Source organism: Vanacampus margaritifer, chromosome 1 (assembly GCF_051991255.1).
Source record: "Vanacampus margaritifer isolate UIUO_Vmar chromosome 1, RoL_Vmar_1.0, whole genome shotgun sequence".
Taxonomy (NCBI): Eukaryota; Metazoa; Chordata; class Actinopteri; order Syngnathiformes; family Syngnathidae; genus Vanacampus; species Vanacampus margaritifer.
Genome location: NC_135432.1, coordinates 8,518,597 through 8,546,291, shown reverse-complemented (window position 1 = coordinate 8,546,291; position 27,695 = coordinate 8,518,597). Strand labels below are relative to the sequence as shown.

The 27,695-nt window shown below is 40.3% G+C and overlaps 2 protein-coding genes across 4 annotated transcripts in view; one reads left to right on the top strand and one right to left on the bottom strand.

Annotated features, from left to right (window-relative positions):
• LOC144054257 (PDZ domain-containing protein 4-like) overlaps positions 1 to 22,451 on the bottom strand; it is a 30,811-nt gene extending 8,360 nt beyond the window's left edge. For 2 of the 3 annotated variants that reach the window (XM_077569530.1, XM_077569547.1), the window contains exons 1-3: positions 8,796 to 10,638; positions 624 to 919; positions 471 to 558 (exon numbers count right to left, since the gene is read on the bottom strand). In XM_077569530.1, coding sequence (XP_077425656.1) covers positions 471 to 558; positions 624 to 919; positions 8,796 to 8,855 — 444 coding nt within the window. In that variant the 5' untranslated portion in view covers positions 8,856 to 10,638. Of the gene's footprint in view, positions 1 to 470; positions 559 to 623; positions 920 to 8,795; positions 10,639 to 10,904; positions 11,039 to 11,737; positions 11,852 to 18,499; positions 18,620 to 22,139 lie in introns of those variants that run through there. The other variant, XM_077569538.1, reaches the window with a different exon arrangement.
• A 6-nt stretch (positions 22,452 to 22,457) lies between these two features.
• LOC144054277 (uncharacterized) lies at positions 22,458 to 27,230 on the top strand. The gene is made up of 5 exons (XM_077569558.1): positions 22,458 to 22,568; positions 22,642 to 22,772; positions 22,875 to 22,968; positions 24,002 to 24,203; positions 25,896 to 27,230. The coding sequence occupies exons 3-5, from the start codon at positions 22,886 to 22,888 to the stop codon at positions 26,928 to 26,930; spliced, it is 1,320 nt and encodes a 439-aa protein (XP_077425684.1). The 5' UTR covers positions 22,458 to 22,568; positions 22,642 to 22,772; positions 22,875 to 22,885; the 3' UTR covers positions 26,931 to 27,230.
• Positions 27,231 to 27,695: the final 465 nt, after the last annotated feature.

Here is a 27,695-nt window from a genome sequence, read left to right as displayed (position 1 = left end):
AAATAGAAAAGATTATTAAAAATTAGGGGCGTCAGGCGATTGTAATCATAAATAATTGCATGATTTCATGCAACTCGTTAACTCATGATTAATCAAAATTGTTATATCTGTTCTAAATTTACAATTAAAGTCTAGGTTTTCATACTTTTTCTAACAAAAGCGGAAATTTTTTTTAACTAATCAAAATAGTTACAATTAATTTATATCATCTATAACCGACAATGGCAGTGAATGAGTTAAAAAAACAAAACAAAAACATTAACGTATAAATATGTTTTTGGGACCGTGGCAACATTTAAAATAGAACGTTTGTATCCGTTTTTGGGAGCAAATGAGTTTAAAAAAAAAATGTGATTATGCAAATCCCCAGTTGCTGAAACGTGATTATGCAGGGTTGACTGCAGTTCTTAATGTTTTCAAAATGCTACATTTGATTCCAGTTTTCTTAGTATGACCTGAAACCGTCTCACCTCATATTCCAACTCATCCTGCCTGTCGACGTCATGCTGAGAGACGTCGAAGTAGTCGGAGGGGTCAAAGTAGACGGGTTCTAGGAAACTGAAAGGGTGGTTAGTGAAAGGTCAGTCCAAATGCGAGGATACGCCCACTGTGTTGTGACTGACAGCTCGTTGAGCAGATAAGGCTCCAGGAGTGCCGGCAGAGGTGGTGACGGCGAAGGGTTGGCTGCAGCCTGCCTGCTCTGGCCCACGCTCAACATATGTTGGAAGCTGATGTCCGTTTGGGTGCAGCTGTCCACGCAGTCGGCCATCCCCATGGTCAACGGTGCCACGCCGGCGGGGGGGCCCGTGAAGCCTGCGCGTCTGCGGCCCCTGCGCCCCCGTAGGATGTTGGACAGCACGGGGTCCCTCGTGTCCAGCGTGGGATCACCAGACAGGCGCGACAACTCCTTTCTGTTCACCTGCAAAGGAAGAGACTCGTATGGATCCGTTCGGACACAGATGTCAAACTCGTTTTCATCACTGGCTAAATCGTTGTTGTGCGTGTCGTCAGGGGGTGCCGGCACAGGTGGCAAAAGTACTTACACTGTACTTAAGTAGAAGTATAGATACAGGTGTTAAAAAAAAAAAGTATCTAGGAAACATAAAAGAATGAACTCCTTGACTTCTGTAGAAGTAACATTTTTCAAAATGTACTCAAGTTGTTACAACAGAAAGTCAGTGTCATGATTTCTGGGGGGGTCAGACGCCCTTCCTGGCACAAACAACCCATTTTTTGAACGTGGATTTATGACCCCCATGGCCAGGAATCCAACCAGTGTCATTTAGTGAAATGTTTTGTCACATGGGGTGCGGAATTAGGACCCAAAAGCAGACAAGGCACGGACGTTGAAAAACAGCTCTATGTAGACAAAAATACAAAGTAACAACAGAGAGCAGGGCTGGATTCAGATGGTCGCCAAGAAAACACTTGATGGAGGAAACTTGACTAAGAACCTTGAGTGCTCGTACTGACAAAAGCGTCACGTCAAATCGTGCTCAATTCTATATGACAAAATAAAGGCCTATATGTCAAAATAAGCATGACAAATACAGAACCATAGCCCTTTTTGGGGGGCATGTGTTCTGTAAATTACGGTATCATGGGCAGGTGTAGTTATTTAGAATGACTTGTGATTCATCAACATATGCGCACGTCGTACGAACAAAATCATCTATTACTCATTTGTAGTGAATCCGACCGTGATTTTGTGTGTAGTGAGTGAGTACAAAACATTCCTGGTTAGTAAATGAGGTACGGACTTATATGTATATGAATGAGCTGTTAACTCTTTGACTGCCAAAAACGTTAAATAACGTTTAGTAAAATCCTATGGAGGAGTGCCAAAGACGTTAAAAGACGTTTTTTCAAAACAGAGGTGAAACTAACCATTTTCTATTGTTGATTACTGAAAAACGTCCAAACACATAATTTTCTGTGGACCTTGAAAGATCAGTCAAAATGCTTAAAATCGGCTGGCACCCACTGCATCCCTTTTCTGAAAACGTCTGGCAGTCAAAGAGTTAATAGGAACGTCGCAGCTGAAGCCAGATGGCAGCCATCTTACGTTGCCACTTTTACTGACAACAAATAATCTTAGGGATAAGGAATATCTTGGTTCTTTGAATCTCTTGCATCATCATTCATGTCCTCATCAGCAAGTAATGCGGTTATTTTGGCAAAATGTACAAAAGTGGGAATTTGCACTTGTGGACAACAATCTTAAGCGTCTTTTTTTTGGGATGGACTGAAAGCACCACAGCACCCTCGCGTCCTCCTTCCTCGCCTTGTGTTCACATTCATCTCCTTCCGTTTGGCTTCTCTCGCTGTGCTGCCTCAGCACTTTTGTCTGCGCTGTCCCTCCCCGGAGACGTGGACCCGTGCGGCTGACTTTCTATTTTGCGTATGTCCTTCCCTCGCGCTGATGTCCCGTCATAAATCTCGCAGCCTCTCTTAATGAGCTTCCTGACTCGGCATCACGTAAGGCGGTCGCAGGTGCTGGCGTGTTTTTTATGCAATCGTAACGACAGGAAGCATCAGAAAAAGGCTGCGGGAAAACAAATCTGTGTTCTCTGAGTAACAGACAGGTATGAAAACGAGCGAGAGGAATAAGGTGGGGGTGGGGGGGGGGGGAGCATGAGCACGAGCACGCTTCTCATTCATTATCAATGAGGCTGCTGGGCTTGCTTTGAAGACGACTTCATGCTGGGTAATAGCACTTGTCTGCTCAGAACTGATGAAGAATCCATTACATTCATCTTCAGGTTAGTAGGCCTTCACATATTCACTCACCGGGCCACACTAATAGGCACAAGTGTATTGACATATTAAAAAAAAAATGGGTTCGATAACACCTTGCGTGTGCACTTTTGTCTGACACTGCTTCATTTAAAGTCCATTGGGAGATTCGTTTGGAAATACATTTTGAATATTGCTGCAGAAATGTTAGCTGCAAAGAATGACAACTACGTCGTCGTGAATTCTGGTGGTTTTGTGTCGGTTTTTCCACATCTTAGCTCTAGTAGATGTGCATGAGCTAGCTGTAGTCCGCTGCTTTAGAGTGCCTCGTCGTTGGTGAGTGCATGCATGCAATAGAGAGAAAGCGGAAAAAGTGAGGCAACTTTATTGCTTTTCCTGCCAAGTACGTTAATTAACATTAACGGAAATCACAACTAGTACCGCCAATAACGTTAATTGACGTCAACCACTTTTTTTTTTCTCAATGGGCAGTGCAACGTTTTGTGTAGCTCTGCTTTTATGAATGAGTTGGGGAGGGGGGGGGGAACACCCACTAACTTTGGCCAGCAGATGTCAGCGTTGCATCTCTTTTCAATGGGCTTCCTTGGATTAAATGACATGAAAACATGGCGGATCTTAGGAAATAGAACGTTTTCAAGGATGTCGTGAATGATCAAAGCGTTTGTCGCATTAAATCTAATTCACAGAGCGTCACTACACCAAAAATATTAGCGTCAAAGTCACTGTTGTGCAGAAAAATTTCACCAAAAAATTGTTTTCTCATTATTATTATTATAGCTAGGTGTCACTCAAATAGCCTATTTTCAAATGGTGATTACTAAAGAACGGAATAAGGTAGAATCATACTTTTTCTTGCTGATGAGAGAATGCAATCCAACTTTTACATGGTATCCACCATGTTTACGTAGTCATAGCACACAATATTCTGTTTACCTTGAAAGATGAGTGAAAATGCTGGAAATCGACTGGTAGCCTAGGGGTTGTCTTTTTGCAGAACGTTTGGCAGTAAAAGAAATAATGGAGAAAAAAATTCTAAGCAATAAGATGCTAGACAGAGTAGCATCTATTCTCCTGGGTCATAGCAGTGATGTTTGATTGACAGTTGAGGGGCGTGGTTTGAGAGTCATTCAAATTTAACAGATTTGTGAACAATCACCAGTAAATATGCTTTTATGTTAATCATAGTTTATCGAAAGTGAGCAATATTATGAGGCTCTTGCACTAGATCTCGTTAAATTGTGCAAGAGTACCTAATGTTGCGACCATTTGCGGAAAAGCATTTGGGAAATGTGCACTTCTTTATTTTGGATGTTGAACTTATTAACATACAGATACAACTCTGAGGAATTGTTATACAAATGAAAACAAAAAAAAAGCATCGCAGACACACCACAGGAGGTGGGCGGTGGCTTTATGCGCCGCGGAGGCGAGGGCGGAGGCTGCGATCGTTGATGGAGATGAAAGAGATCCAAACGCAGGAGAAAGAAGGTTGGGGGAGGCAAGCTGAAGAAAATTGGGGGGGGGGGGAACAAAAGCTTTCAAGGAATTGTTTTGGTGGATGTAAACAGCCAGCGAGTCCAACGTGTGATTCAAACACAAAAAACACCTCTGGAGAAAAATAATCATCGTTGGTTGATGCGTAATTAGTTTTTGTATGAAAGGTCTTTAAAGAGCAAAATAAACACACTGCCATAAAAAGGGGGGAGGGAACGGACTATGCTGCATATTAATGCGTCCATAAATACACACATTCATTGTCTTAACCTTATCTTGTTTTTGCTCTTATCCAGCTTGAGTCCCTGTAGACCAAAGGACAAAAAAAACAACAACAACATTGTGGCCCGCTTTGATTCCACCGCAGCAGCAAATTCTCCCGTCTGCGTTCGGAGGGCGTGAACAGTCGTCACCATCAGCGAGAATCAATTTAAGTGGGAACAGTTGACCCAGTGGCACGCAATAAGCTGCCGTCTGACATCACTGGGCCTCGCGGCCGTGCTGACGAGGCCCGCCGAGGATAACAAGATTTCATTCTCAAGTATATTTTGTCACTTACAGTACATCTTGTCCCGTTTCATCATTTGTCACACCAAATCACATTAAATTAAATTTATACCACCATCCTGCAAATGTAATTCATTTTAGGATTGTATTTGAATTAACTGTTTTGATCCCCAAATGGAAATATTACTAATATAAGTACTAACATCAATCATGAGTACAAACATGACACTAATTTGTAATATTACTCATTTAAAGTCCCCGTAACGTGAAAATAAATATTTAAAATTTGACACACCACAGAGAATACCGTTCCTAACGACACTGACAAATTGAATGATTTAAATAAAATAAAAAGTGTATAAACCTAGGCTTTAAAATCAGGAAGTTTGTCTCTGCTGATTGCGCTCAAACCACCCCCGTCTCAACTGTCGATCAAAAACTATGACCTGAAAACTTGATTCTACATTGTCGAGTGTCTTTCTAAATACTGTACATGTTTAAAAATATATCCGGCCAAAACCCCCCACCGGGTCGTCATAGAGCCTTTCCACACCACGACGAGGCACTCTAATTGGACACGCCAGCCTTAAGTCCCTGGTAACAAGCTGACTGTCAAGACAGACTTTTTCAAAATAAATTTCACGCTTGCTCATGCTTTGTGCGATTTGCACGCACTCATTGCTAAAAACGAGGCACTCTAAAGTGGCCAGACCAGGAGACTATATCGTATATCTCATGCGATATCTCCGCTGTTGAGTGTTTCATAGTTCTGTCCAAGCACAGTTACAGAAATGATCTGCAAACACATAAAATGTACTGAGACACAAATCTTTGAATTCATCTTAACGGGCCATTAAAACTGAAACGCGTTCTTAAAGAGAGACTAAAATCATTGTTTCTTTTTTTGTGTGTGAATGAGAGGTCCTTTAAACCAGTTAATTAAAAAAGACTAGACTGAAATGGTGACCGGGAAGTGCAAGGCTGCACACGCACTCACACATTCTGAGCTTTTTTTTTTTAATGACAGCGGTTGCCATGGAAGCAGCTTCCCTTGAAACCAATTTGGTACCCGGGGAAGCTGCCAGGTTTAGCGCTGGCCTCACTTTTTTTGCCCGCTTGCTATAAGCACACAATTCAACAGCTGACGCGTTGGCGAGGCTGGATGTATGACGCTTGAGTTTGATTCATTTGGCAAGAGGTGGTCCGATTTGACCAGCTGCTTCTGCAGCTTGTTGTATTTTAACTTTGACGTCATCTCATTTAAATGAAGTAATTACATTTACACACGCAGAGCCGCATAACTCATTCACTGATTTAATGCAGGCGGTCTAATTATCTTCCCTATTTAGATGATGGCTGTTTGGGTAACATGATGTTTGGCTTCATGGTCATTAGTCTGTCTGTGGTTACATTGCGTATTTATTCACCGAAATGCAATCACCGTAGACAAAATACCATAATGTCATGCTTATCAACTAGTCCAGTAATTTTCAACGTGGGGAGGTGGGGAGTATTTATTTAGGAATCATTTTTATTATTTTGTGTTATTTAATTTATCATTTTTATTTTACCAATAATACTGTATTAAGTCATTGACTGCTGCGGATGTTTATATTCGTCAACTGGAATTCAAGCATATACTGCCACCGACGTATATATTCGTCAACTGGAATTCAAGCATATACTGCCACCGACGTATATATTCGTCAACTGGAATTCAAGCATATACTGCCACCGACGTATATATTCGTCAAGTACAGTTAACTCTTTGACTGCCAGACGTTTTCAGAAAAGGGATGCCGTGGGTGCCAGCCGATTTAAGCATTTTGACTGATCTTTCAAGGTCCACAGAAAATGTTGTGTTTGGACTATGGAAACACACATACTACCAAATGAAAGATTGGACTCTCATCTTTCATCAGAAAAAAAAGTTTGTTTCTACCTTATTCCGTTCTTCAGTAATCCACAATAGAAAATGGTTAGTTTCACCTCTGTTTTGAAACAAACGTCTTTTAACGTCTTTGGCACTCCTCCATAGGATTTTACTAAACGTTATTTAACGTTTTTGGCAGTCAAAGAGTTATGTGGAATAGGCTCCCATCCAGCTCATCTATGAAATTCAGGTTTGAAATCCACTGTAATGTTTTTTTTAGATGCCTGTAGGTGGCAGTATTGCATTGCATTGTATTTGAGTCGGTACAGCATTTGAGTAGAGAAGATTAGGTGGTGAATCCTGGCTTGTCACGTCAATTATGAAGGAGAGAAATGGCAGCATGTTGAATGTCAGACAAGTTTGGACATATCTCACTCGAGGAGCGTATGTACTGAATATTTATGGTATAAAAAAAGTGTGTGCGTCGTAGTAGTCTGTAGACAGCATGTGCCGTGACGGTAACAAGGTGTTAAGAGTTCATGGTGGGAATGACGAATGCAATGTAAAAAAAAAAAAAAAGCCTTGACGTTCAACTTGATCAATGCAATGAATCAGAATTGTTCAAGGGGCATTTCTTAGTTGTATTTCTTAAAGCAAATAATTATTTGGCCAACAAAAAGTCTTTCTCAGTCAAAAAAAGGTGTTTTCACTGTTATTTGTTCATAAAAAAAAATTCTACTGCAGATTACCAAAGAACAGATCAAATGTTTTCTGCTAAAAGAAAAGCATCTACTCTTTCTTTTTGAATGTGGTTCTTGAAAGGTAGTCCAAATTCTGTAAAAGAGCTGTGTGGAACGGTGACTATGAAACCTAGTAGATCTTGTCTGGTTTTCGGAGCGCAACCCAGTCTGTGCACGCAGCCTTGATTTGGGAAAGCTTGTCTATCCGTCTGGGCTCCATCCGCTCAATTGCTTCTGACGCATGAGGGCAAGGAGCAGAAGGAGCAGAAGGAGCAGAAAGAGCAGACTTTCCATGAGAGTCTCCGTCTCCCTGCCCGTCTCATTAGCATGCTTTTATGGGCTCGGTCTCGGTCTTTCTTGCTTCTGGCAGCACATGCAGCCCCATTAAGCATGCAGCACAATCCCAAAAGGTGCATCAGGCACCGCGGATAACAACGGCGCCCGCGCAGGCTTGGAGGATTGTTCATGCCTTGTGATCACGGGGGCTTATGTTGGGGTCAGCACATGTATTAGCCAGTCGCCATCAGAACCTTCCTTGGGGCACTGTGCTGCCAGATGATCTTTTAGAAGCTCTGAGGTCCCAGTTGGCAGCGCGTGGCTGAGGCTGTAACCCTGGCAACACCTTTTCTTTCTTTTTTTTTTTAACAAGCCAGCCATCATGTTTCCTCTCCTGCTCCCTCTATACTTTTTTGATTGGCACTATTTAATCTTTATTATTATTAAAATTATCATAACTGTAGCTGTGGGCATTAATGATTTAAAAACAATGAATAGCCTTAGTGAGGTTCAACATTTCCAGGTCCCCTTGTTATTTTTTTAAAAAAAAAATCTTAATCCACTTTCCTATTAATCCTTCATCTTCATTTACTTATACATCTACTTCATTTAGAGTCGCGTAGCTTACTTTTTGTCTTCCACCAGATGGTTAAAAGTTTTTATGCAGGTTGAGACGCATAATTACAGTACAAAAAATTCAAATGTGTCTGATATTTGAACAATTACAAATAAGACATTAAGAAAATCACACCAAAAAAAAATCTGTTATTTTTTTATACTTAAGTTATGCACGAAGTGGGAGGTACGAGAGAAAACAAAACATTTTAGCGGGCATTTAAAATATTATTTAGGGATCACTTTTACTACAGCTGCATTGAAATTTTGTCTCGGGAAACTATCATTTGCCCAAATATTTTGCTGTGGAAACAGAAAATGTTGAAGAATGAGGACTAAACAGTATGACTAGAAGTAATCAACTAAGTCAGGAAATTTACAAAAATGCAGTAAAATTGGACTGTAAAATGAAGAGTATATGGACCGAACCTGAATGCTTTGGTGGGGACAGTTGGAATGGCCAACAGTGAGTACAGTTGTGACTTGGAGGAAGAAATGAGACATTGGGAGAGGATGCAAGAACGAGGCCTCACCTGGAACATGACCCTGTATTGTTCTTCGGGCTTTTGGACCACACACATGTTGCAGCCCATTGTGGCGTTTGACACACTGACCGGTTCTTACGGCAGAACCTGTCGAGGTCTTTGTCTGTGGCAGAAGGAGGACCCCACCCACCCTCCTCCCTTGCAGGGTGGCGGTATGGAACGCTCCTCTTCTTCCTCGACGTCAGCGCCACGCGCAATCTGACATCCTTGTCAGGAAGAGCCTTTTCTGAGCTCCTGTTTGTTCCATACACTTAAGAGGAGAAGATTTGTTCTCTGGCAAAAAAAAAAAACGTCACTCATTTAAATCCACTGTGGCTGTAATGTAAAGTTGTTGTTTTTTTAAGTTTGTGCTTATTTTAGACGTTTTGACGAAAACGGATCCGACGGTACGATCGCTGTGCTCTTCTTTGTTTGGTCCTTTTGTAGTTAAATCGGTTTGTGCAGTCCTCCCGGCTGTGCTGTCTCCAACTTGAGGAGCAAAACTTGACTTGCTGTCAAGCAAGGTGCATCAGTTCTGTTTCGCAGAACTTTTCTGGCAAACACATCTCAAAGCTTCTCGAGTTGTTGTTGGAGTGTCGCTAGCTGGTGAATTAACATGCGCTTAATGGTTGCCCCCTCCAAACTTTGTTTGGTCCTCCGATTCAGGAGGAAATCTTCCTAACTTCCCCAAGTGAGGTCATGCTGAGACTGACCACTACATCTGATTTTTCCTGCTCACAATTTCCGCTGATACGCAGCTAAGTAAACACAAAATGGTTCTCCAAAAATAAACTAACACGCCCAACCTCTTACTGAACACCGAAGATTGCAGTAGACTGCAGGAGCAAATCCTCATATTGATCTGAGCCGCTTGTCAGATGTGATGAAAACTGCTTCGGACCAACGAGCGCTCGAGGCTGGATGACACTTTACGATGACATCAGTGACCTCTCGAGATGAGTGATGAAACAACAGACTATCCTACCAGGACAGACGAGTCGATATCTTCTCACCCACTGATTGGATTTTGTGCTGCTGAATTATTGGAGAGGTCCAGTCAAGTGTCATTAACGTTTAAGATGATCTAAGGAGAACCTGGACAAAAAGGCTGATCTAATTCTGACTTTCCCTGCTGTCGTCTCGCCCTTCGAGTGCAATCACGATGCTTTCCCCCTTTTATCTTTAATCCCTCTGCGCCAAGTGTCAACGCAGCCGCAGCTTGAGCCGCGTGTGAGGCGTCCGCGGCTCCGCAGGCTGCCGGCGACAAGCTATTAAAGCAGCTAATCCTCCACCAACACCTGTATCCGCTCCAGAGGTGCTGTAATCCTCCACCCTGACAGATGAACACACACGGAAACAGGCATGCAAAGGTGAGCAGGAACACTCGAACCTTCGAGAGGAGATTGACAACTTGAGTCAAGTGAAGAAGCAAACGAGCAACAGTGTCACAGCTGCCTTCTCTCTGCAACTTCACCAACAATTACAAATAATGACAACTGGAGTCCAATTCCGACTTTAAGGACAAGAGCTTGGAAGCACTTCAGCGTCCAGAAGCAAAATTCAAAAGCTTTTTAGTCCACCTTTTCTGTGTTGCCGAGTCCATGTGACAAATCCACAGGAAGGTGTGCGAGCAAATAAATCACCCGCATGGCCGGAGATGAATCTGCATCAGCAGCCTCACAAGCGGAGAGAAATCATCCTGGGCTGATTGGAGGGTGCTTCCCGGCTTCTCCCCTCGGGTGCGGTGGTAAATGCGGCCCCCCACTGCAGCGGGGGGGAACACAATAGGCGCTTGTTCCTCACTGATGAGAGCCTACTCATCAGTACGCAGCACCGAGCTGCGACTGAAGCTGCCTTTTACACTACACGTTTCCCCCTCTTCACGCCCCCACCCCACCCTTTTCCTCTGTTTCCAGGGCTGGGCTCTCTTTGCTACCCCCCCCCCCCCATAATTTTGCCCACACCTCATTTGCTGTCCGCTCCCTCTTCTTTGCTCCCTCCTGCCTTTTCTATGCTCTGCTGGTCTGCAGGCATTTGAGCAGGAGCCAATGGAATATCGGGGTTCAGGCAAATAGAAATTCATCAGTTTTAATTACGGCAGGCAGGCAAGCAATTCACCTTGACTGGTTGTGAGACGACGTGGAAACGGGGCGAGGGCTCTCGTTCATGCCCAGAGCATGTTTTGAGAGCAGCACTGGATGTGCATTTCGATGAGGGCGTGCACTGCCTCAAAGAAGGCGCGAGAGGAAACGCTGTGGAGGAAGAGGGGGGGGAAAGTGAATAACAGGTGTGACACAATGAATAGAGAACAGGGAAGAAAGCCAAGTGATAAAATGCAAATGACGGTGTGGGAGAGCAGGCGAGGATGGGATGGAAAAACATTTTTTTTTTTTTTTTTGCCTGCAGTAATCACAATCAGTTGTTTAGGCTTGGCCAAGAGGAAGGTTCAAAAAGGTGGAGAAATACAATTCCGAGTCTCTGCCAAATCGGAGATTATCACCTGATATGTGTGAGCGAAATAATTTCCTATAGAGCTCAGAGCGCCACTTGTTTGCTCTTTTTTTGGATATTAGGAATTCACATGCACTGCATGCATAGCCTACTACTGTTTGTCTGCACCTTGTGTGGAAAGAATTGAACGATATCGAGGTAGATCAAGAAGTCGTAGGTTGCTATTTTCTTGTGTTGCTATCATTTAATTAACATCACACACCAACATCAAGACACCACCCCCAAAATCGTGTTCAATTGCTAATTTATATGCAGAAAATTTATAATTTAGTAAAATGATTAGAATGGTTCAAAATTGAGACAAAAATCCTTTACAGTTCTATTTGAAAAAAGCAAACAACTGCAGTTACATCATTTCCCCAAACTCACAAAAGTCTTCAAGTGATGTTAATGTATATAATAATGAGCTAATAGGTGGGAATTAATCTATGCACACTAACCCTCATGGCTGACCGGTTCCTTCGGCACCAAAGCAGTATAGCCATGCACACGCACTCCTTGCCCAAAAGACCTGCAGACTTTCAATCTTGAGGCACCTTAATGCTGCGCAGCTCCTGCAGTGAGGGAAGAGGCGGAGTTTCACAACGCTTCCAAGACAGTTCAAGCATTCGAGAGATTTGCTCTCAAGCTGTTTTGAACACTTGAAATTGGTTAATAATGCGGGGGGAAAAAAACAGATGACATGGGGACAGAACAATCAGTATTGATATATGGAAACAATATCAATACTGATTGGACATGCAATGTTTCCGGCTGACAGCGACGATACACTATAGAGATTGGCTGGCGACCAGTTCAGAATGTGCCCTGCTGCCCGCCCAAAGTCAGGTGGGATAGGCTGTAGTACTCCCACAACCCGAGTGAGGAGACACGGTCCAGTAAATAGATGGATGTGTATATACAGGGATGTGATTTGACCAAAGTGAAATTATCTGAAAATTTAGCCGGGGGTCTGGGGGCCGCTGGCACCCAGCTAGGTCCAGTGCCCTGGTGGGGGGACAAGGGGGGCGTAGCCCCCCGGAGCTCATGGGTTTTCCGTGTTTTTAAGTACTTTCAATGCACTCACATGACAAAGAAATAGACAAAACAACAGCATAAATTTTCAATGTATCAATTGAACTATCCCATATAAAATGGCAGTTTTAGTCAACTCAAAATCAGTCACATTCAAAAACATTGGACTGCCTTTGCTTTTAAAAACTATCACTGAGAATATCATCATATCTAACTAATGTGATTACTAAGTTAACACATAAATAATGTTGAAGAGTTCAAATTTCATGAACAAATAATTGTATCATGACCAAATGAAAAGTAACTCATATTAGAACATACCACAAATGTCTTTGTTATAGCAGAAGATGTTATCTGTCGGAGTCATGTGCATACACAATGAACTACTAAAAAAAATAAAATAAAAAAATCGAATTTTTTTTTGGGGGGGGATAAAAAAATGCAGAATTCCGCGAATTAGCGGAAAAATCACATCCCTGTATATATATATATAGAGCATAAATTAAATATACAGTGGAGTATATACAGTATTTTATCGACAAACAGTACGTGTACTGAAAAATGAGATTTACATGACGTCTGACCTGTTCTCTTTGAACTTCTGCTGAATCAGACATTCATCAGCAGTCGAGGCAAAAACATCAGACACACACACACACACATGTTACACACTACTGAATGCAGTGATACAAAGCGAGCTAATAAATATAAAGATGAAATCAATATTCTGTATAAAATACACTAAACGTAAATTAGCTAAATCAGTGGCTGTTCTTTAAACAATCAAGGATTTCCTAAAATAGAAAAGTCTTCATATATTGTACTCTTCTCTTGTGTTACCTCATGTCATATTGTGCTGAAGTTAATATAAAACAAATATAGACCCAATTATAAAAATGCAGAAGAAAAAAAGCGATTGGGTGCGGCATCCGACCTCATCTAGCAATTAATATTCGTCGTTTGTCGACAGGGGAAAGTAGCGCGTTCGGCGGCGATTAATATTTATTGACGGTGGTGGAGAAATCCCCAGTGGCCAGTTTTCATTCATGTCAATGGGGTAATAAGATTTGTAGTGCAACTTTTCTGATAGCCCTTCTAAACGAATCCTGCTTGCTTTTTGTGTCCTCACAAACACACATACAAGTTCAAGTTTTCTTAGATTTCATTGTTCTTTTTCTTTTTTTTAACCTGTCCTGTTTGTCAGCTTGCACAATGCGACACAGTCAATTCTGGAGAGTCAATTTGACTCTATTTAGACTAAGTTTGGCTCTAGTTAGAGTGGGACCAAATAGACTCAGTTTTAGAGTAGGCTAATATTTACACTTGGAAGAGACTAGAGAGTAAAATAAAGAAATTGAAATAAATAAATAAAATAAAAGTCACTCAAGGGGGCCAAAAACATCATTTTTAATCTTTTGGAGTTAGGAGGATTCCAGCTGACATAAGTGATATACTAACACACAAACAGGAGCTGCGCGATTCAGGGAGTTGATTGGTTGTCTGCTGAAGCTTATTAGTTCGTTCCTTAACCCTTGAGTGACTTTTTTCTCTCCAATTCTTTATTTTACTCTCTTTCAAGTGTAAGTATTACTCTAAAACTGAGTCTATGTAATCACACTCTAAATAGAATCAAATTGACTCTACAGAATTTACTGTGTAGGAAATATGTTGTGTTTAGCACCTCATGATCGTGTTAGTACAAAAATATCAGGGAGTCTTTTGCAAACATGGCGCTCCAGATCGATCGTCAAACTGAAACAAACAGACGGCCGCTCGTTATTATCTGTTTCCAGATGAAATAACGACACATGGACTGTAACACTTCTCAGATGCACTTCACATTCAACTCAGCTTCTGAGGTGAAAGGAAAGGAAAAGCTCGGAGATGTTACATGATCCGTTTGTAGTGTGCAAGTGTTCTGCATACGCAAGTAACGGAAGATAAAGTAGTCCCAGCAGAGCGATTCTTCAAGGTTTGTTAGGGGAGAAGTGAAGGATCAGGACTGGGCAAGATGAAAGCGGGGATGTTAAAACAAAACCAAAAAAAACATGAAAACAGACCCTTTCTTCCTAGTGAGGCTTCCTTTGCTTTCGAGAGGCAAATGGTGGGAAGACTGACAGAATCTTAACATCCTTCTCATTATTTATTAACCGCTTAGAGGAATAGGCTGCAAGTACTTAACAGACTGCAGCGAGAACCTTGTGATGTTTTTTGATATTTTGATTACACGTTCAGTGTATGTGCGTGTAACATGAGCGTCATATCAACAGTGAGTCTTGTGAAGGAGTTATTGAGAAGGGGCCATCACCGTGGCTTCATTCGCATTCCGGCAGAGTGGCTGTGCGGCTGAAAGCCATTTCACGGTGGAAGCGATGGGATGCCTCAAAGCAGAATGGAGTCCGTGGATAAACGAGAGAAAGAAAAAGTGAAGTAGAGTGAGAGAAGATATGGCGTGACAATAGGTTGAGCTGAAGATGAACAAAGTTGAGAAAAAATGACTTGTGTATCGGGATTATTATCATTATTTATTATTATTGTTATTTTTTTACGTACACAACTAGCCAATTTCTAACAAATATTGTTGACAAATGTGGCTAAATGTGTGTTAGTGAGCACGTCTCCTTTGCCGAGACAAACCATCCACCTCGTGATGCACTCAATGGAACCTGATTAAGTGAGCAAACAACAATTCTTCAGCACCACAACACTATCCAGTGGTTGTCGCGATCAGATTTTTGCACCTGAGTCAGAGTTAAGTCGCTTGATTTTGAATATTATCAGCCGATAATGTACCAAGTTTGATCCGATAACTGCAATCCATTAAGGACATATATATATATACATACTATATGAGTATATATTTTTTGCAACTTTTTTTTTTTGTTTCGTTTCTTCAATGAATCGATGGTAAACAATATATTTAGCTAGTGTATTTAAAAGTGCCTAGCTTGATAAGGAGCAGTTGGTTTGCTTGTCACAAAATAATTCACTCTCGCCTTTGTTGTAATTGGATAGAATACAATGAAATTTGGGGTTGCTATACAGTATATATATATATATATATATATATATATATATATATATATATATATATATATATATATATATACATATATATATCAGCATGATTAAAGTATTTATTTTTATTTTTGCTTTTGGAGAAATTGATTGCTTGATTAAGACAGTTCTTACAACAATTAATTCTTATGGTTTTGATTTATGTTATCTTTCAGCCTGTTTGTTAGAATTCAATTTTAAGCAAAGTCATTTAAACACCTCACATTTGCGCACTTGCCACTCATTGAACATTCACGATGCTGCTCAGCCATCCTGTTCCCTCATGTGGTCTGTGTAGCTCTGAAGACTTCAATTTGTTTTATCTTTTGACTTGCCCTGACTGGCGGCCATGTAAGAAAAATGTTTACACATCTTTATTCATAGTGCTAAATCTATTTCTTTCTCTCTCTGAACACGACGCTAGCGCTGCCCACTACAGGGCACTGTGGCTACGCAGACTCCTGCATGAAGCCACTCATAAAATAAAAAATATATAATTAAAAATCGATCATCTGAAAATTATGAGATATCACGTGATTGGATAGCGACAACTCGATTATCCAGAGTTGTGACCAGAAAATTAAAAGGAAATGAAGGCAAGATTAAAAAAAAAAAAAAAAGATTCTAAAAAGAGATAATGAGGGTACAATTCTGGATTTTTGTTGTAGGTGTAACAAGTTGGAATATGAAAAAAGAAATTGCATTGAGCTTTCCAAAGAAAAAAGACAATAGAGGAAGAATCAGAGTGAAAATGAGTGTCCTGATTTGCGTGCTAATACAACGGCCACGCTTGGCTGTGACAATCTCCTCACTGTGACATCTTCATTTCCGTATAATTGAATTAACCGCGGACGCCCTCAGGTGCAACGTTCAGCAGGGCACGGAAGCCATTATAAAATATTCAATATATGCAATTAATTGCAATCTGGCTCACTCCTCATCTGTTGTTTTATCTGCACAAAATGAACATGTGTTCAATACTCCTGTCACCATAGACAGACTTGCTACATTAGGCCAACGTAAGCACAATTTCCTCTACCTTTGGCTCTCTAGGCTCACCATTACAATTATGTGCAGGCTGATTTGTAAACACAACATGACCAATATGAAATAAACAGAGGCTCAAAATGGAATAACATGATTTTTTTTCATCATCTCAGAGATGACTCCAGGGTGCCACAAAGCTCCGAAACAATTTTCAGTACATCACTTTTATCTCAGCTGACCTGCCAAATCAATAAAGTGTATCAATAACAGAGCACCGTATTTATGAATCAATACATTTCACCTCCAGTACTTGTCCAGAGGGACTCAAGTGTACATACAAGGGTGTGTGCACTAATGCACACCCTGACACACTACGAGGAGCAAAATCCGATTAATTCCACTCCATTCTATCTCTCTCCCACCAATTAAAAAAAAAAATGTTTTAATTTAGCTCTGAGCTGCGGCTGGCGGCTGAGCTATTATCTTCAATCATTAAAACACAACAAACACGTTTCTGTTTTTATATCTTAAGATAAATAGTGGTGACTTGAGATACAAGTTTAATTTGACCATAACTAACTACGCCCTTAACTCACAACACTCGAATCTCAAATTATCATACTCATTAAAATGTATGAAAATTCAATTAATCCGTTTCAGGCACACACCCCAATACACAATTTTATAAGATTTTATTTTGGAAAAACAAGTAGTACCAACATGCTAAAATACAATGTAAAGTGTTAAATAGTTTGTACTCCTTGGCCACCGGTGGGTAGTATAATAGTCATGCAGCCACGAAGAAGAAGAGTGTGTTCAAATATCAGTTCAAGCCTGACAACTCCGCCAAGCGTTATGCATTATGTGTTAGCACTAAGTTAATTACTCTAAGGTAAAGTTGTCATTAAAAAAAAAAAATGCACATGTAATTTTCTTTTCTTCTTTTTAGTTGAACTGAGAGTGGCTTTTAGAATCTTGAAGTTTCTTTTTTGAAGAATTGTTTTCTATCTTGTCGAGTTGAACTCAGTGCCACCATACAGCGCTCGGATATCAAATGTTTACTCTCAAGTCAAAGCAAAAAAAATAAAAAATGGCTGAAAGACCAATCATGTTTGGAAAAACTCCTAAATTGGGTCACTCATATCTCAAGGCATTTTCATATAATTTGATTTTTATATTTATATATATATATATATATATATATATGCCAGTTTTTTTGGCATGTCTTTCATGTTGAAATAGCCATACTTGAAGTCCTATATTAAAAATTTAGCCCATAATAGTTAAGAAAACTGCACAAATTGAATGGCAGTCCAACATACAGTAAATGTAATCTTAACAAAGTTTCTAAAACCTGCAGTTTTAAATGATGAACTGCCAAAAATGTAAATACTCATATCAGTCAAATTAATTGATTTTCAAAATGAAATTTGGTGGTGTACTGTATGTATTTACTGAACAAATAATATGAAAATGGCCCCACCACTGTATAAGCAACCACTCCAGAAATTTGGATGCATTTCTTATGCTGATCATTAGCATGCACAGGAGTACATAATGAGCTTCCCATCGATTCTTAATTGTTGCAAACATGTTATTGTGTCACTGGGGTGTTTACAAAGTGCTTCTGGTTGAGCCCACAACAACACCAGCGTTTCCCAGCCAGATGTTTTAGCACATCTGCAAACCGTGACTCTTCTCCTCCCACGCACGCCTACATATTTGCCCCGGGCTCAACCAAATCAATATATCATTAGCCAGGCTCCACTCAGCCTCCGCTTTGCTTTTCCTTACATTTCGCACATTGTATCCCCCTTCAGCTCGACTCTCATCTTCGCCCCCTTTGGCCTCCTCGCTCTGTCTGTCCTTTGAGTATTTCTCAGAACCCAATGTTGATGTGCTGCAAAGTGCGAAAGGAAGACTAAAAACGGGAAGGTTAAGGGTTGTGTGTGTGTGTGCTGGGGAGATGTGTGTCACATGGAGAGGGCAGGCACTGCAGGGACGTAGCAAGGAGAGAGCAAAGAAAGGAGGCGTGAGGGGGATGGGAGCCTGTCTGGCTGAAATGAATGTAATTGCTTGTGGAGCGAGTGATAGCGGAGATCGTCACGTCAGCAACAACCTTTGGATGAAGTTGAGCCTGATACCTTGTGGAGGGCTGTCGGTGTCACAGCACGAGGTCAGCAGGTAGCGGCACCACACCCATCTTCTAGTGTCGGGGTTCTGGATCATACGCCCGCCGTCCTTTTACACGTGGGCCGCCAGCGCTGCATAGACACCAGAAACATGACATGGTTTTCAAACTAATTGTTACACTAAAAACCACATTAAAAAAATATTTAGCTCTCCAAGTGTTATCATAATTACCAACATCAATAGCATAGACTGTGCAAGTAAATTTTTCATCTACTCGTACGTGCCAGTCGCCATTAACTGTGAAAAGAAGAAGAAGAAAAAGAAAAAGAACGAACACCAACGAAGAAAAAAGCGAGCTGATGTGTCATAAGAGTAAAATGACTTCTGTTGCTCTGCACTTGTGACTTGTGCAATGACAACAAATTTGATTTCTATTTCCGTCTTGCAACGCTCCCGCCTCTGGTCCTTTTCAGGAACACTCGAACATTCCGCGCATATTCAGAAGTGTCCGTGTGTGGTGCTCTGTGCACACCATACGCAATACGGCCAAAATTGTTAAATGACCCATTTTAAAATGTTGTTTTTTTTTTCATGTGTGAGGTCTGTCAAAGAGCTTTTAAAATGTCCAAAATCCTGATGTTTGTGCCAGGCCTTAGTTGTGTCTTTAAATACACGATTATTTTGCCATCAAAATCCCTTTTTGCAGTCTGTGATTTTGTTGTTTTTTGGCTTGAAGTGTGACAAATACAAAATATATAATTCTTCTGCTTGACATATTTTCTCAACCAAAAATATTGTTTTCTCCACTTTTTGGCCAGAAACCGATGTCATACCCTTATTCTACTACTAATCGCTATAGAAGGAAAATGCTAGAAAAAAAAAATTCTTTCTTTTGGTAGGTCTGGTCATTAAGTTTTTACAGAGCACAATATTGTGTGGGCCTTGAAAACATCAATATTAGTACAATCTCGCTGCTCCAGTTTTTCATATAGTCCATCACCCTCGAGTTCCTATTTTATCCCACCCAGAATAACACATTAGTAGCAGGGGTGAGGAAAAGGCTAATTAAGATGGGGACTTCGAGCTGTCAAATGTAACCAGCATTCTCCAACAGCAAAAATAAAAAGACGAATGAAATTGTCACGCTTTGTAGCCGGACGCTTATTTCATTTTGCTCAGGTTCATTCGTCCCAATCTGCAATTCGGCATCACGCCGGGGGCAGAGATTGATGTGTGTTGCTCACAGGCCGCATGTGGGATTGAAGCGGAGAAGCATCAGATCCCACCTCGCGTAGCAGAAAAGAAAAAAAACGGGGGGGATTGGCAACACTAGGAAGGGTGCAGATGGAGAAGTCACCTTGAGGGAGGAGAACACAGCAACTCTATCTTATAGCTCTCCGGTTCGTGTATGTGTTCACAAATAACTGCTCTCAACGGTTTGGAATCCATCAATATGATATTCTTGTGAAAGACATAAATGTATTGACAAAAAAGGAAGATATAACTACAAGTGGCTTTTTAAAAATTGTCATAATAAAAAGCTAAACTTGGCTTGGCTGAGTTAAAGGCACTATTGAGAGATATTTGAATGAAAGTCGTCAAGAACAAATACATAATACCAATGAATGTGGGGTAACTAGATGCCGTTAAAGAAAAAATAACATCCTGGTTCTAAACTTTGCATTAATGTATTTAGAGACCCTTGAGCATGTTGACACTAAATAGCAGCGTCATCTAGTGGTCACGTACAAACACTGTAGCCTTGGCTTGAAAGAGACATTTGGTTTCAGTTGCCTGCCTTTGACTTTTTTCTGATGTCTTTGGCAAGGGGAAAACTCAAGTATTTTATATTTAATTTTCCATAGCATGTTATTAGTTTTTAAAGTGCCCTGAAAATTAAGTTTTTTTGTTTTGTTTTTTTTACTTTAAGGACCTGAGTCAACAGTCTGAACAGAAGGGGGCCCTGGCAGATGGCTGGCATTGGACCCTACTGAGTTGCATAGCTTCTGTCGCCCCCTAGGCTGGAATTATGCATTACAACAACAGTTACAGATATGTCATTAATATCACGTATGTCAAGGTCTAAAAAAAACAAATACACTTAACACTGAGAGCCACAAAAAAGGAAGTGAGAATAGCATACTGTATATCTAGGACTATTTCACTGAACAATGTCAAATATCTATTTGCAGAATAGACAAACAAACCTAACAGACAAATGGACGCAGTTTTCCCTCCCTAAAACGAGACGGAAGACGACATTTTCATCCGTTGTGTTGGTAGGTCAAAACAAACGTGCAAGATGCCGCATCGTCCAATCAGCTCGAAGTATTGTACAGCAAGTCCCTCCTTTCCCAAAGAAATCTGCCAAGTGAAGTCCCAGATTGATAATGTGAAAAACTCCCTCGAGTGAATCACAATTATTAATCTGTCTTGCGAAGTTAGTTCATGTAGCATGTAGGATTTTTTTTTCCAGTTTACACATATTTTGAGTGAAAAAAAGTTTTATTTTGATGTTGCAAGAGCACTATAATCTTCAAATTGGGAATTACATTTGAAAAACAAAGAGTAATTTAAAATCATACACTTCCGAAGTGTATAATTTCCAAAGCCACAGAGTCCCGCAGGTTGCAGACCCCTGACTTTAGATGACCACCAATGACCTAAAACATGTTGTAACGTCATCAACAACTTCAACCAATTACGCAGTAAGTACGTTACAAACATCTGACATTTCCCGAATTTAGAGTTTACAAATGCTCCTCAAAAGCATCTAGATGTGTAAAATAATTGTCCAAAAATAATCTATATTATGTATTTTTCTATGCTTCTGCCAAATGTGATGTACGTAAATTAGTCGATTCCCATGCACATTTTTTTGGACCCGCACCTGGTCTGACAACCAACTACCGGATGGATGCTATGTAGTTGTAATATCACTATCTATCACTAGATGGCAGGCATGGCTCATAAATTTAGGTGTTTTTTGCTGTTCAGCAGTTTTACGCTGCATTTTTTGACAGGGTGGGAATCCTAGTATGTAGTTATTTTGTTGATTGTGTCAAATTGTTTGTTGTTGGGTTAATAGTGGATCTTTTATAGATGCATTGAGAAATGTATTTTGACAAATGAAATACATATATTTAGAGCACTTATTTTGTACATATGCTTGTATTCTGTCCATATCTAAAATAGCATTTTTATTTTTATTGGTCATACATCTGGTTAGGAAGTGTGTGGTCCTATATGCCTCCCCAGTAGCACTGATCAAAATGTGTGCCCCCCACCAGCCTTTAAGTTGCCCATCACTGATGTAGTGGGTAATGTGTCTGAAAATATAAATTCTAAATAGGCTAAAGATGAAGTTGTTTTAATGTGTTAGTGCAGTATGTAATGTGTGTAAAATTTCAACAATTCATTGAATTATATGAGACATTATCAAACAAATATTTTAAAGATGATTTGAGTGTAAGTTTATGGTAATAAATAATAAACGTGTGACTCTTCAAAACTGTGAATATGCACCAATTTCAAACCATTTTTGATTTTCGTTGAAGTTTTCAAACTTTCATAACCAAAAAGTATAATGCTGTTTTGTTTGCTTTCAGTGTTTGTGTGGTTTATGACAATAATGAAAACAAACATACATACATTTGCTTTTCCATCGACAGGCTTTTGTTTTTTGGTGGTCTCCAGGCGGTCTAAAAGCGTTCTTTTACCCACCTCAGGTCCATGTTGGATTCATTTGACTGTGGTGTACCTAAAGATATGGCCAGTGGCTAACAAAAAAAAAAAAAGAGACTTCCACCCGAAGGGGCCTGGCTCAGTGTCGTGTAAGGACAATACAGTGGGATTTTTTATTTAGTCATCGTAAGACTATAGTCACACGTGGTTATAGTCGCAACGTTGTTATTATCTTAACAAAAAAATAATTACATTAACGCAGATATTCCATAGTTAGTCGTCTCATTCCCGGCTAACATTAGCCGACGCTAACTTCCGGTGCGCGCTGCCCGGCAACGGAAGCCGACAGTCCTTTCGACGGCACACTTCCTCGTCCGAAGCTAAACTACATTTCAAGTAAAATGTACACTTGTTGCGTGCTGGGTTGTTCAAATAGCCGTTCTTCTGATAGCAAATTGAAATTCTACAGAATACCAACGGAATATCGAACGTTTCAAGCCAACCGGCGGCGTTTGTGGCTCAAAGTGCTCCAGCAAGTCAATGGCAGCGCGGAGGAGCTCAAAGAAAATGCTCGCATTTGTGGCGCTCATTTCATATCAGGTAGAGCTCTGAACTTTTTAGGTTTATTTTTGGCGACTTTGGTGCTCGTTTGTCGCGCAAAAAGTCGCGGAGGATGTTTACAGAATGTAAGTGTGTTTGCAGGACAAGCGTCCATGGATGAAGACAATCCCGACTTTGTGCCTTCAGTGTTTACAAATGTGAAGAGCAGTCTACGCCCCAAGAACCAACGTAGAAGGCAAGAACTTTCACTTCTCCAACAACTTTTTGCGTTTCGGCTTTTTGTACACGTTGAGCGAATGTAAGCTTGTTGACGTTGCATCTGCAACGTTTGGCTTCATCCATCTTATGCTGTTCTATGAACACAAGCTAGCTTGTTACTGCATTACAGATGCGTTATTGTGGACATTGTCATAAAATTCCAATGTAGCCTCTCTTAAGCAAACATTGCTTAGCTGGTTGTTTTAACAATTATTTATTTATTTTTTAAGACAACACTCGCACATTAATTATTGTAGTAAGATGAAAGCAATGATGTAACACTGATATCAATCCATCTCCACAAATAGATTTATAAAATATTATTAGAAGCTGGCAGCATGGTGAGTGGTGACACATTGGCTAGCATGTCTGCTTCACAGCTTCATCCCCATGCTTGCTTGGGTTTTTCTTTGCGTTTTCCGGCTCCTTCCTACTTTCTAAAACATGCAAGTTAAATTCAGTGGCGAAATAAAATCAGTGGTTGTCAATGTATTGACCAATGTTATTTAACTTAAATGCTACAAAAACAGTTCATAAGATTACATTTAAATGAATTTTTGCTGTACTTAAAAGTTAAATAAGTGCTGTTTGACCAAGATTTATCATTTCTCAATCTTAATTGCACCACATGTATAAATACAGTACATTTTCTAAATCTGAAAAATGTTTCCACCAGTAATGTGACCTATGACATTGCATTTCATTAAAAAAACAACAACAAAAAACAAATTCAGACAGGGGTGTGTAGACTTATTTTGGCTGCTTTTTAGCCTTTCTCGCTGAGGAAAGCTCCAGCTCACCTGTGACTCAAATTCAGATATGCTGTGTAGAAAATGGATGTGCGATGCTGCTTTTTAGTACATTGCACTGTTGACCAACCTTTTGTTTCAGCATTCATGGTTCACGCTCACTTCATGTGTCGTCATTGTGTTTCGGCATTTCTACCTGCCATCAGTTGAAAATTTGCTGATTAACCTGAACCAAAATTCGCTTTTACAATATTTTCAAAGGGTTGGCAGAAACCGTAGAAAAGGCCACTGGCACCGCAGCAAAAACAAAGAGCGCAACAGCGAGTCAGAGGAAGCGCCGATCGAAGATGAGGAGCCCGAAATTCAGCAGCCCGAAGTTCAGCAGCCCGAAGTTCAGCAGCCCTCCGTGGAAACTACTGGAAGCCAACCTTCACAAGACGTACAGACCACAGCATGTGCAAGGGTACAATGTCCAAATTACTCTGGTACTTTAAGAAACAAGTGGTCCGACTTACGATATGAACCGTCATTTGGCCAATTTGTTGTTGTTTTTTGCATTGACTTGTGAGCACAAACTTGAAATACAAGCGCATTAAATGCACAATAGGCAAGGCAACATCATTTCTATTGCACATTTCATACACAAGGTGCAACACCCGAAACTATTAACAAACACAAAAGCTAACAACATTCAAAGGCAAAACAAAGAGAACAAAAGTAGCTTATTAAAATTGCTAAAAGAACACACATTGACAACATTTAAAGGCATTTACAAACAAAAGATTTAAAAGCAAAGGAAATACAAAGTAGCTTTCTGGAATTACTAAAAGAGCGTATTATGAAGTTGAGTTTAAAAATGCTTGAAAGACCTTAAATCAAAGGTATGGTGAGAAACGCATTAACATGGCCTTGGAAGTATTTACACTCGGGCCTTACTTCACTTCTGTTAGCACTTTATTCCATTTTTATGCAGCATAACTTAACAACTAAATGCCGCTTCACCGTGTTTGCTTTGAAACTTGGGCTCCACGATTTGACCTGAATTGGCCGACCTCAGCGCCCTAGTGCATTTATATAATATTTATATAATAAACCACAGTTTGGAAAGCAGTGAACAAATAATCACAAAACAGGTTTCATGTTGTTAAGTCATTCACTGCCAATGATCTCTCAAATTATGTTGATCTCATATCTGAAACAGGGCACTGATGTCATCAACTGGTGGCGTATCGGTACATTTGCTTCCAAGTTTAAAATTTGTAGTTGACACCCACACCCAACTCCATTGGAAAAAAAAATGGTGAATTAACGTTATTCACGGTAAGAGTTTACTACCACATTAAACATAATTTAGGAGAATTGCACATTGTGTATTTATCTTCGCTTTGACTTAAGAGAAAGTCCACTTAGCTTAATGCTAATAAACCAGGCAAAACACCATAGACATGGTAACGGTTAGCATTGATAGTTGCAGTTTTAGACGCAATGGATATTTGAAAACATTCTTTATCCTCTGTGAATGAATAATGACTAAAAATGACAAATATTACAGTATATTTCAGAATCACTTGTAGAATTCTTTATTTGGTATATTATTACCTCCTGGTGGCCAACATATTCTTTATTTGGTATATTATTACCTCCTGGTGGCCAACATAGGCACTAGGCATAGAGCATTGAATTGACACACATACGTTAAATTAAGTTATTATTACTCCATCCATTATATGAACTGCTTATCACTGTTTTTTGTTTGTTTTTTTAAATAAAATATAATATAATAGAGTGCTATTTTTGCTTGTTTAAAAAAAAAAAAATAGGGGTGGGGGTGCCTGTGAATTTTTTTTTTTTTTTTTTGAACATGCAAATGATATACAATCTATATATGGACAAGAAACAACAACAACAACTTATTGAATCCCAGCCCTTCTTCATAAAATATTAATAATAATTTATCTACCTCACTTTTATATTTCATCTTTTTTCTTATTTATGTATACATATGTACATACACAGCATGCATGTATATGCATATACCTTGTACATGTATACACTTGCAATACATAATAAAATTTCTGCTGTTTACCCTCTGAATATCCAAATGAAACCAACCTCTTAAACTTGTCGTCAATAATGTCTTTGGTGTGTTTTGCAGACAGAAGAAGCTTTGACCGAGGAAACCAAGAGTGACACTGAAATGAAAGAAATCCCCCCCGCTTCTTTTGAGAAAACTCCGTCACCCGTATTGAAACCGTCAAAAAACAGCCCTGTGGTGCTCCTCAAGCACATCGTGGCTCCAACGGGCGCTTACCTGTGCGAGCTGTGCAATGAAAACTTCTCCACGGTCGCACAGCTGGTCAAACATAAACTTGAGCACGAAGGACAAAGGTCGCCCATCGGCGGCGACGTCCAGGAGAAGATCCCCGCCGGAGTTTTGGCGGAGCCAGACGAGCCTTCCTTCCCGTGCAACATTTGCGATCGAACGTTCAATGACCGCCATCGCTTGAAGCGCCACAAACTGCTCCACATGAGAGACGTTAGGAAGTGCCAGACGTGCGGCGTGCTGTTCTGTCAGCAGCACAGACGCGCGCTGTTGGTGGCGCAGCCTGTCATCACCAGCGAGTGCGACGACGTCTGTTCCGCCAGCGAGTGCGACGACGTTTGTCCTGTCACCAAGTCGGGGTACGTACTAGAGCCGGGCGAGGTTGTGAAGCCGCTGGAAGACTTCCACACTTCCTGGGCTTTCATCCCCCTGCTCGGAAACCCCACTTTTCAAAACGGTGAACCCCAAGCGTCAGCCTCAGACTCGGAACCGCAACTTTTGGACGAAATGCCGCCACCGCACCCCACTCCTTTCATTCACATCCGTCCGAAAACCAAGCCCTCTGACGTCAGCGCTTCCGAAGCACAAAAAGCGGAGAAGTCTGAAGCCTTAAGGAGAGCCCGCCCACATCAATCTCCAAAACTGCCTCCGGCACTCCGGATGTTTTCTCCACAGTTCCTCACCTCAGCATTTTTCGAGGTTCAAAGAAACTACGAGTATATATTGGGCAAAGGACCGGATGTCCCGATTGAGATTGATGTAAAAATTGAGCCACGGGAAACGGTGCCAGATCTTCCTGCAGACGTGCCAGATGAGGAGCCGGAAGTCAAGGAACCAACTGCTTTTGATCTGCAGATTGTGCTCTAATCAAACTTTCCACCACTCAACTCAGTTTACTAGACTGTCCCTGACAGATGTCACAATCCATTTCTAGTATTTTAATGCTGCTACTTGTTTAAATTGTGGCTAGTAATTATGTCTTGTTTGTCATCTGCCACTGAATCAAACTGAATCTTAATCAGAGTTTAAATTTGTTTGCAACCCGTTTATTGGGAAAAGATTCTGTCTGGTTTGGACAAAGGCTGTTTCTTTACCCCTTGGTAATGGCCACGTTTTACCCAGTTCTAAATAATAAAAATAAAATAAAAATGTTGACATCTTCCACAATATGGCAACTTTGGTTTTCTTCAATGCATTCCCAATATGGAGTCATTGCAATAATATTGTATTCATACAGTATGAGATTGACAGTTTTAGGGTTGTATTTAACAATTTTTTAATGAAAAATTGTTGTAAGCGGTTTTCAATTTGCTAATTAATTAGTTGTCTATTAATAATTGCAAAATCTAGATAATTTTATGACAAGTCTTTCCAAATGTACTTTTTTAAAATAATAATCATTGGCATCTTAAGTCAGTTGAGGTCATTATAAATTGATTTCTCTCGAGTAATCTAAAATGGTTGACATAACTTGAAATAAATCCTTGGGGACATTTATAAATAAACATACATTCTGGAGTCACACTGGTGCCTTGAGGTACGGGTATAATTCGTTTTGCAGCCATGCTAATACAACATTTTAAAACACTTCCTTGTGAAATAAATGGGAACGCAATAAATCTGATCTGTTTG

Bases quoted from the DNA above. Each gene is read 5' to 3' on its own strand.
- LOC144054277 (XM_077569558.1), top strand. From the start codon at position 22,886: ATGGATGAAGACAATCCCGACTTTGTGCCTTCAGTGTTTACAAATGTG. The intron at 22,969-24,001 runs GCAAGAACTTTC...ATATTTTCAAAG, and splicing joins CCCAAGAACCAACGTAGAAG to GGTTGGCAGAAACCGTAGAA. The intron at 24,204-25,895 runs GTACAATGTCCA...TGTGTTTTGCAG, and splicing joins AGACCACAGCATGTGCAAGG to ACAGAAGAAGCTTTGACCGA.